The sequence below is a fragment of the Cebus imitator genome, unplaced genomic scaffold (assembly GCF_001604975.1).
Source record: "Cebus imitator isolate Cc_AM_T3 unplaced genomic scaffold, Cebus_imitator-1.0 Scaffold17, whole genome shotgun sequence".
NCBI lineage: Eukaryota > Metazoa > Chordata > Mammalia > Primates > Cebidae > Cebus > Cebus imitator.
Window position 1 is genome coordinate 11,427,652 of NW_016107332.1, and position 11,207 is coordinate 11,438,858.

General features: G+C 34.1%; 1 protein-coding gene and 1 long non-coding RNA gene across 4 annotated transcripts in view; one reads left to right on the forward strand and one right to left on the reverse strand.

The window, feature by feature from the left end:
- The window catches only part of LOC108290744, a 319,814-nt gene that overhangs the window by 201,824 nt on the left and 106,783 nt on the right, over positions 1-11,207 (reverse strand). The window lies entirely within an intron of this gene.
- Positions 1-11,207, forward strand: part of LOC108290741 (bifunctional heparan sulfate N-deacetylase/N-sulfotransferase 3) — a 200,711-nt gene that overhangs the window by 19,891 nt on the left and 169,613 nt on the right. For all 3 annotated transcript variants that reach the window (XM_017510653.2, XM_017510642.2, XM_017510664.2), the window contains exon 2: positions 296-1,433. In XM_017510653.2, the coding sequence (XP_017366142.1) occupies positions 453-1,433 (981 nt within the window). In that variant the 5' untranslated portion in view covers positions 296-452. The remainder of the gene's footprint in view (positions 1-295; positions 1,434-11,207) is intronic.

Below are 11,207 nucleotides of genomic sequence, written 5' to 3' on the forward strand. Positions count from 1 at the left end.
GGTCTTTGTTCTATATTATCTGTAGAGTTTGATGCAAAGCACAGTGAATATCATGAAATTTCCTGTTAGCCCAGTCTTTTTTGTACTAGGGATAGAGGGCTCAGTGGACCCCTTTTCCTCATTCCATCATTCTCATGTCTTCACACAGATCTGGAAGAAGGAAAGGGAGGGCTTCAAATATACTGTACCTCAGTTCATCTGCCAAATACTCTGCCACTTATGCTAGTCAGCAAGATAAAACTTGCTTATTTTAATGCTGCAGACTGACTGTTTTATATTCTTTTCTATTTTTCAGACTATATTTTCTCTGAGTCCTGATCAAGTGATACAAATGAGCTGCAATGGTGACATAAACTCTTGACTGAGATTGGGAAAGTAGCTGGAACACCATCTTTTTTTTTTTTACATTTTATGGTGCTTCTATTGGCAGAGTTGAGGAGAGTATCTACAACATGAGTTTTATCATGAAGCTTCACAGACACTTTCAAAGAACGGTCATTCTGCTTGCCACTTTTTGTATGGTGAGCATTATCATTTCTGCTTACTACCTGTACAGTGGCTACAAACAGGAAAATGAACTCTCTGAGATGGCTTCAGAAGTTGACTGTGGTGACCTCCAACACCTACCATATAGGCTAATGGAAGTGAAAGCAATGAAGCTTTTTGATGCCTCAAGGACAGACCCCACAGTCCTAGTATTTGTAGAAAGCCAGTACTCATCTCTTGGTCAAGACATCATTATGATTCTAGAATCAAGTAGATTCCAGTATCACATTGAAATTGCCCCTGGAAAGGGAGATCTCCCAGTGCTTATAGACAAAATGAAAGGCAAATATATTCTTATTATTTATGAGAATATTTTAAAGTATATAAATATGGACTCCTGGAATCGAAGCCTGCTAGACAAATACTGTGTAGAATATGGTGTGGGTGTCATTGGATTCCACAAAACTAGTGAGAAGAGTGTACAAAGCTTTCAGTTAAAAGGTTTCCCTTTTTCCATTTATGGAAATATTGCAGTAAAAGATTGTTGTATTAATCCTCATTCTCCATTGCTTCATGTGACCAAATCTTCCAAGCTTGAAAAAGTTTCTTTACCTGGAACTGACTGGACAGTTTTTCAGATTAATCATTCGGCCTACCAACCAGTAATATTTGCCAAAGTAAAGACCCCAGAAAACCTTTCTCCTTCCATCTCTAAAGGTGCTTTTTATGCTACTATCATACATGACCTGGGGCTTCATGATGGAATTCAGAGGGTTCTTTTTGGCAACAATTTGAACTTTTGGCTGCACAAGCTCATCTTCATAGATGCCATCTCCTTCTTATCAGGGAAGAGGTTGACGTTGTCCTTGGACAGGTATATTCTTGTGGACATTGATGACATATTTGTAGGAAAAGAGGGAACAAGAATGAACACCAATGATGTAAAGGTAAGGCTCTCTTTTCTCAAGTTTCAAAGTTTAGTGCATCTCCCAGCAGGGCTACAACTATCACAGTTTGTACCACAACTGAATTACCCAGGATGTGGGATTTATTGGAAAAGTCTGGGCAATCTAAGATTATTGCTCACCCTAAATCAACTAAGAAGATAATATATTTCTATCTGAATCAAGAAAAATAAAGATTTTACTAAAAGATTGAGTGTGGCAGCATCCTGAAATGGTTTTCAACGTGTATTTACAACTAGAGTAGAAACCATTTTGTTTAATTACTTTCCAGAAACTACCTCAGAAAAACTATTACTGATCTCTGACTTAGTTCATTTAAATATGAAATTAAAGTGAATTTGTCTTAATGATAATAAATATTTTCACAAATTTCAAAAATTACAGATCTCATAGTGGCAAGTTCAGATACTTTTGGAGGTCAAATATACAATGCATATTCTCTTATATTTTTCTGAAACTCTGAAAATCAATACTACTAAATATGAAGATCAATGACTATACAAGCATATTTATTCACATATAAATATGAGGATTTAACTTGATTTAAATGAACACTTCTGACACATATATGAAGCCGATCATGCTGCATGTAAATTGTATTACATTTCTTATTGTGTAAAACTGCTGCCCTTAAACAGAAAACAATTATTTGAAAGTTTTTCATTATTAAGAATTGATTGTGTTACATAAACCGCTGATTGTTTACTATTAATTAAATTTTAAATTAAAATTCTCTGCATTTATCTTTGTTTCCCATTTGAAATGACATAGGTTTCTATCTCTATTATGCTACATATTGATTTCTCATAAAAGTGAGACTTTTTATACATAATTTTTATTCTACAGCTTTGATATTTTGGTAGAATATCTAGAACCAAATCAGATAGCAAACAATATGTCTTGAAAACTTCATCCTTTTCTCTAGTCAAATAATAATAGTGTTCATAACACTAGTTAAATGAGCTAAGAATGCCAGAAGGACAATTAAATATTACTATAAGAGAGTGTGAAGACTGAAAAGAAAAAAAAAAGCCCGTATTCTTGGCATTATTTTAGTCTCTTCCTTTCAGCTAAATAGAAACTAATTAATAAAGAAGCTGTATTTAAGTTTCCATTAAGTCTTTGTATTTACTTTTGAAAGTATAGCTAAATTAAAACCAAGCTGGTAGTTTAGGCAGTTATTATGTGATTGAAGTTTATAAGCAATACATAATTCTTCCGTTTTTTTCATTTGAAATTATTTTGGTAAGAAATTTTTTCAATATGAATATATTTCTGATGTAAAATTGTTTAAAACTGTCAAATATATATTGTTATGGAATTTTTAAATATGGTAAATAAATCCCTGAGTTTTGTATGTAGCCCCTCTTTCCCCTAATATACAAAATACAAAATGCCTTTTGAGCTCTAGAAGTCAAGCTAGTTTTCAGGGGTATGAAAAATTAGAGGCTTATTGAACACATTAAAGAAGAACTGGCAAGTGTATTTTATGAATTGCTCATATTTAGATAGAAATATATTCCCTAAACTGCCTAAAGGCTTTTTTTTTAAATATGTTTTGAATAATCTGAGTTTTTAATTACTTCTAAATTGCACCTGTGATTGTATCCCAAAACACTAACTTATTGCAGTCAGTTGCCGTGGGAGTATAGTCACTCATGTATTCATTCTGTAACTAGTTATTAAGTGTGTACTACATGTGAAGCACCTTTTGGAACTTACAGATATAATCTTGAACTGTAGTCCATTCCTTTAGAATAGGGGTAAGGGAGAGTAGAGTCATAGGAAAGCACATTGTGCTGAGCATCTATCTGTTCTGTACTTCCTATGGCTATATCCCATACCAGGCACAGAGGCAGGAAGAAACTGTGACATGGTATGAAGTGTTTCATTTTCTGTACCACAAAAAGACAAAAAAAAAAAAAAAAAAAAAAAAAAAGCAGACCTAAGTTGAAGTATGCATTTGTCTAAGAATATGTAAGCTGCAAGCTACAGCCTGTAAAAAATCAAATAAGAAAATTGTTTTTGATAATTCAAATATTCCTTTAAAAAGGCAGGACATATTTCAGTTAAATTGAAGCTCTAGGGATACAACAATAAATCAAGTGTCTCATGGGGATGATAAATAGGTATATAGCTTGCAACATGGTATGCACAATAGCAAACATATCTACACATTTTATATAAATTATGTTGTGGGAAACACTACAGTGTGTGCTACATACCTGTAACTATTAAGTATGTAGGACAGAGTTCGAAGGCAAGACTAGATTGATGTGATGATTTGGAAGGGTGTAGCAGTAATTCAGGAAAAGACAGAAATTTCTTGAAACCAGGAAATTGGAGTAAGAATGGAGAAGGAAGGACTAAATTAAGATCTATTTAGGAAGTAAAATTAAACAACTTAGTAATTGGTTAAATAGAGATGAAAGAGAATATAATCATGACATTAGAATTTGTCATGAAAGAGAATAGAAGGATAACATTAGGATTTTTAGCATAGGTGAATAATTGATGATATCAACAACAGTAAGGAAAAGGATCATAGTGAAGATCATTAAAGGTCTAAATAAAAATTTCAGTTTTATTCAAGTGCATGGGGGATGCAGAGGTATTTCACAAGTAGTTGCCTCATAAGAAAAGTCTGGGTAGGAAATACAGTTTTCAAATTAACCATCCTATAGGGAATCATTCACCACATGAAAGTGTGAGATCAGCCAGAGAAAGAATTCATAGAGTGATGAGAGAAGATGATCAAATGTCGAATCTTGAGGAAAATCATCTTTTAGAAAATAAGTAGAGGGAAATATCCCTTGAATAAGAGTTTAAAAGAACAGTCAGAGACCAGGAGACTGAGATGCTACAGCTTCAGAAAGAGTGTAATAACCAGTATAAAACCCAACAGCAGGGTCCACTGAAGTAAGGACTAATAAGTCTCCTTTGGGAAAAGACAAAGATCAATGGGGACTCATCATTGGGGATCATTTTAACTGGTAGACTAGTAAACTAATCACTGCATGGATGTTGGGTTTTGTAAACTAATCACTGCATGGATGTTGGGTTTTTTTTCCTTATGTGGAACAGAAAATGTGCTCCCTTAATTAATGGGAAGATTTGAATTAGCAATGCAATATCAGCTTTGCCTGCCTAGATATTGAATAATATGAGTATACTTTAAAGAGCCTCAAAGCCACAAAAGAAACTGTGACATGGTATGAAGTGTTTCATTTTCTGTACCACTAAAAGACAAAAAAAAAAAAAAAAAAAAAAAAAAAAAAAAAAAGCAGACCTAACTTGAAGTATGCATTTGTCTAAGAATATGTAAGCTGCAAGCTATAGCCTGTAAAAAATCAAAGAAGAAAATTGTTTTTGATAATTCAAATATTCCTTTAAAAAGGCAGGACATATTTCAGTTAAATTGAAGTCAGTAAAATGTGTATGTGCCCGTGTGTGTGTGTGTGTGTGTGTGTGTGTGTGTGTGTGCGCGCGCGCGCGCGCACGTATGCATGCAAAGGTGTTTCATTGGACTATTGGATGAGTTCTAGTGATGTTCAAAATTTCAAGCTCCTTGTGATCTAAGACCTACCCTCAAACTTCCTCAGGGTTTTTGGAGAGAGAAAGTGATGTTTCTATGATTTAAAAAAGCATCTAACATTAAAGCATTTTAGTTTTACATAAAAGCACTTCACGACCCAGTGAACATTAACAACCCATATTGTCTTTTAGAAGCATTAGCTCACTCTTGTTGTAAGATCCATTATACCTTTAGACCTACCATTTCGTATAACGCTTATGTCCCAAGACAAAGGAGAAGCTGAATGGGAAGATTATGGAAAAGGGGGTTGTTCAGGGTTTTACTGAACTCCTAGCAGTTGAATACTCTCAATACATAAAAGAGGTTACATATCACTCCCTCCTGCATCTCTCTTCTATTTCTGTAGTAAGTACACATTCCTTTCAAACTTTGAGAAACTTTCTAAAATTCATCAAAAAATGAAGAACTTGCCCAGTCCCACCTGAGCTTACTGAAGACGTGACCGTAGCCCCTCCTGGGGTATCTTGTATCTGTTTCTAGAGGTACTCAACAGCCACTTTCCTTTTTTTTACTACCCCAGATTTTCCCACTATTTTCTTGCCTTTCAATATATCTTAACTTGTGTATTTGTGGATTAGCCCTTTAAAACATCTAAGTGGCCCCAGAAAAGAGGGCAGTTCTTAAATCTTTCATACAATGTCACCAGCGGCTTCATCATTATTTGCCTCTCTAATGGAAGATCCAAGAGTGCCCAGGGAAAAGGATGTGCTGAAAATAGATGTAGGAAGCCAGAAAACTGTAAAAAACTAAGAGATATCAAGCTCAGAAGTCAAACTTGGCTGACTTTTTAGTCTTGCTTGGGGCTGACTGTGCAAGGCTCTAATTGGGGTGTAAAGGTGCATTCTGTGCTGCTTGCATTCACCACAAATATTCACCACCCCAGCTAAGGGGAAGCCAGAGGCTTCATAAAGTCACTAAAAAATAACAACATACCACATTATTGGGAGGAGGGGGAAAACACAACTGCAATCAATTATTCTGTCATAAGTACACATAGAAGGGGAGCAAAAATTTTTCCAGACAGTTCACTATTCATGTGCTCTGTATGGATGTCTAGACCTGTACACTCTACATAGTATTAATGTTCTCCCATTTTTCTCTTAAACTCATATTTCTTGAGTTCCTGTTCATTATATCTGATGCTTCTTAACTCCTACTTATTGATATTCATTTAATTTTATTATGCTATAGAAGCATGTATCTGCTTACTACCAATACTTCAAATTTGCTAGATTTACTTTATAACTGAATACAGTATGCCTCATGTACTTGACAGGGACATATATTCTTCAATCAAGGTATATCAGCACAACATTGTTAACTACATTTTTCAAATCTGTCTTCTTACTGTATTCTTTTTTGGGGGCACGGGGATGAGGGAGAGGAATGGTATGCCTGATGCTATCAAAAGAGTTATGTTTAATTCCCCAACTCTGATAGTTGATTGTAAATATTTCCTTCTTATGAAAATTTTTGCCTTCTATATTTTGAAGCTATGTTAAGTGCATATATTTTTAAATTATATTTTAATATAATGTTTTAACATTCTGTGTTATCTTTTTAACTTTATCAATGTTGTTTTGCCTTTGTTTGTTTTGCTTAATACTAATACAGCTATACTAGCTTTCTTTTGATTACTATTTGAGAAATATAACTTACCTCCTTTTATATATTTTTAATCTCTCTCCTGTCTGTCTTTGCACTATAAGTTAGCTTTGAAAACAGCCTCTAGATGAACTTTGCTTTTTGTCTACTCTGTCAATCTTTGTCTTTTAATTAATAAGATCAATCTACATATAGTTAATCAGATTATCAATGTATATGGATTTCAGCTACTTAATTTTGTGTTTGTTATATTTCTTGTTATATTTGTTTTATATATATATATATATATACACACTATATATATATATATATATATATACACACACACAATATATATATATATATATATATATAGTTATATTTATTCTTTCCTTTCTCTTCCTTATTGCCCTTACTTGAATTGTCAGTTTCTTTCTTTTTTCTATCCATTCCTGGTTTAAATTATTTTATCTTTTTTTTTTTTTTTTCCAGAAATTTAAACATGTGTGTTAAGTGCCAATATCTTCAAATCTCAGTCAAAAGGTACAGAGTTCTTTCTCTAGCCATGCTCTCTCTCCTTCGGCTGATGGGCTATTCTTGTTCTGAATATTAACTCTGTTGTTGTTTTGCCCCAGATATTAGGAACTGTTATTTTACCACTATCAAAGTTTGATTAGATTTGCAAGATTTCCACTGTTTTCTTTGCTAACCATTCACCTTTTCTCATCTGATGTGATTCCCAGCTTCTACATCTTACACCTTTTTGTAAAGAGCAGCCAAAGTCATGTCATTAACATATAATTTTGATGATGACCCTCCTCTCCTCAAAAACCCTCCATCGACTTTCAGTGTCTTCATCTCTGGTACCTGCCCAGCTCCTTTTCCCTCACTCCCTCTTCTGCAGCCTCTCTAGTTTCCTTGCTGTACCTCGCTCCTGCTTCAGAATTTTGCATTTACTATTCTTTCTCCCTGAAGTGTTCTTCCCCTAAATTGGTGCATGGCCCTCTCTTTGCTTACTGTAGGTCTTTACTCAAATGTTACTTTTTCAATGATGTCTTTTCTGACCATTCTCTTTACAGTTGCAACCCTTAAATCTCCACATCTTTTCCTGATAGTGTTTCATTCTAGCACTTATGATCATCAATGGTGTGCTAAAACTGGCGCACATGGGCTTATAATGTCAATTGTGTGCACTTCTTCCCAGCTTTATGGAAGGAATATTTACACCATAAAAATGGACAAATGCTACAAATCTGGGCTTTTTATTCACAAAGACCCAGTTGTTAAAGCTTGACAGCATGCTACCAGACATACTGACTATTTTAATAATTTATTAGGTTGGTGCAAAAGTAGTTGCAGTTTTTGCCATTACTTTGTGATTTTGACTATTAAAACGTAAGCTTCACAAGGGCAAGATTTTTTTCATCTATTTTTTTCACTGATGTATCTCCAGCACAGAGAAATGTACCCAGCTCAGTATATATTTGATGAATGAATGAATTGCATTATTTCTGAAGTATATCCTTCAGGCATGATGAAAGAGAAACTTCAGCTAAATTAAATTTAAAAGAATTTAATTGAGCAATGAACAATTCATGAATCAGGCAGCCTCCCAAGCCAGAGTAGGTTCAGAAACTCCAGTGCAGCCATGTGGTGGAAAAAGATTTGTGGACTGAAAAAGGAAAGTGACATACAGAAAACAGAAGTGAGGTACAGAAACAGCTGAATTTGTTACAGGTTGATGTTTGCCTTATTTGAACATGGTTCAAACACAACTGACTGGCCAAAACACAGTGATTGGCCCAAGCATAGATTATAGCCTGTTTATACCTCCACTTGTTACAGCTCACGATGTACAGAAAAATCTTTAGGCTGAACTGAAATTATGTAAGGAGGTGGCTTTTGGCTAAACTTTATTTTAAAGAGTTCCTTCAATGAGAATCTATTCTTGGTAAACCGTCTCAGATTTTATGCATCGCAAATATCTTTATTTTCCCTCATCCTTAAAAGATAGTTTGGTTGAGTTCACAATGCCTAGTTAACAGTTCCTTTACATATATCCATTGCTGCTCATACCGGGAAGACTGGTGTTCCCTGGAAGTCACCTAAACATTTGTGGTAATAGAATGTCCAGTTCCACTGGTCCCTAATTGTTTTATAATTATCACAAAGTTAGGCAATTTGAGGTCATTCTTATGAATGTATATGGAATGTTTCTCTCTCTCTCTCTCTCTCTCTCTCTCTCTCTCTCTCCCTCTCCCCCTCCCTCCCCCTCCCCCCTCCCCCCTCGCTCTCTCTCCCTCCCCCCTCCTCTTCCTTCCCCTCTCTCCTTCACTCTCTCTCTTTGTTTGTTTGTATACTTATTTCTATATATGATATAATGTGATCATATTAATACACAGAAAAATTAATTACTCTCAATATTATTATCACATTCAAATAGTCATAATGTGCTAGCAACTATACAGTTATTTTAAGGAAATAACTATAATTTAACATAGGGAAATCATAAAATACATTAGCAAAGGGAAAAACTTTCATATTCATAATCTACTTACATTTAATATATTTTATTAAATTTGTTGTTACATTGTGAAATGGAATATTTCTCTACTATTAAGGAGTGATTTGTTATGCAATGACATTCTCAAAGAATGAGTTATAAATCATTTAAAGAAGCCAAGATGTTGTTACTGAACATACGAATGTGTAAACAGAATATGTGGTAACTGATTACATTTTTAAAGGTCTCATGCAATAAATCCAGCCCACGCATATTACTGGAGGGCTGCCATAGATGATACCAAAGCTCAACCAGACAATGATGAGTTCTACTTACTGTATAGCAGAAGAATACAAGAGTCAAATTCAGAATAGAGATTTAGGTTCTAGAGATAGTAAGAAAACTATGCACATTTACTCTGTTAAAATAATGTCATAAGGATTTCAAAGGATATGCTGATGACTAATGAAACACATTTTTGATAAATCAAAAACCTTGGAGAAAATTGCACTATTTGCCAGTTACTGGATTATGTCCTTCTCTTGGTTAAGAGAATTTATTTCTTCTAACATTCCATGTTTCTAGAAAATAAATTGGCAATAAAAAAATCATTTTTGTATCTCTATGCTGGTGGTTTATGCTGTTAAACCTATAAAAAAATGCAGTAAGTTACTCCCAAGATAAAAAACACTTACTGAGTACATACATTGTTTTAAGTGTTTTGGTTTATCATTTAATTCACATAGAAATTCTGTAAAACAAATATTATAAGCAGCATCACTTTACATAAAGAAACTGAGGCTTATAGATTATGATTAACTTGCCCAAGATTTTACAACTAGTAAGTTGGCATTCCTAGAATACAAAATGCAGATCTACCTGGCTCCAAAATCTGAGCTTTTCCACCTCATGTGCTTCACAGTTGTGAGCTTAACACAACTGGTGTTAGGTGGTGTCCATAGCAATTTCTTCCTATCAAACTCTACTTTACAGTAAATTACATCCTATCAGCTTCTATTATAGTTTGATGGGTTGTATCTGAAGCTTTGCCCTAGATTTATTTCTAAGTCTGGAACAGAAATTAGTATTAGTCACCTCTTGAAATGCCTTGGGCAGAAAAAAGTTTTGGATGAATTGGAGTGGCATAGTGACAGCATAGTGGCAGGCACTTCTGGCACTCAATCAATTAAAGAACCAAAATTGCCCATAATTTTTATAATATTACTTTTTCTATCTGTATATACTCAGATTTTAAAGTCTGTGTGATGTTTTAAAGTGCTTTATGCAGGCATTCCTAACATTTTTTTAAAGCACACAAACAAATAGAAAAAGTCAAGGAAATTCTGACATATTGTTACTTAGTCTTTGGGAAACATGAATTAATAGCTAAGGCACTTTTTTAATCTTAACTTTTACAGGCTTCCATGAATAATAAAACTGGAGACTGAAATACAAAATGGATCTTAAAGTCATAATGTTAATATAAAATAAATCATGAGATCTACTTGGGATAATTTATAAACTGTTATAACCAAATAAACATAGCCAACTTATTAAACTTCTAGATGAACTGAAATTTTAAAAATTAAAATTAGAATTTACCCATGTAATACATATTAGAATTTTACCTTAAAAGATTACATGCATTCTCATTTTAATATTAATAGTTATGATTATACATGATTATTAGTAGTTATAGTTATTAATTATACCAATTACTAAAATAGCTATGTATGGGTTACTATTAATGCCAAAGCAAAATACCACCAACTTAGTGGCTTAAAACAACCTAAATTTGTCGTTTTGCATTTTGCATTTCTGAAGATCAGACATCCAACATGGGTCTTACTGGGCTAAGTTCAAGGTGTCCACAGGGCTGCGTTCCTTTCTGGAGGCTCTGGGGGAAAACCCATCACCTTGCTGTTTCCATCTTCTAGATTCTGCCCACATTCCTTTGCTCATGTTCCCTTACTTCATCATCAAAGCCAGCAATACTCTCTGTGCCTTATTTCACTGCCACAGAGAGTAGCGCTCTCTCTCTCTCTCTCTCTCTCTCTCTCTCTCTCTCTCTCTC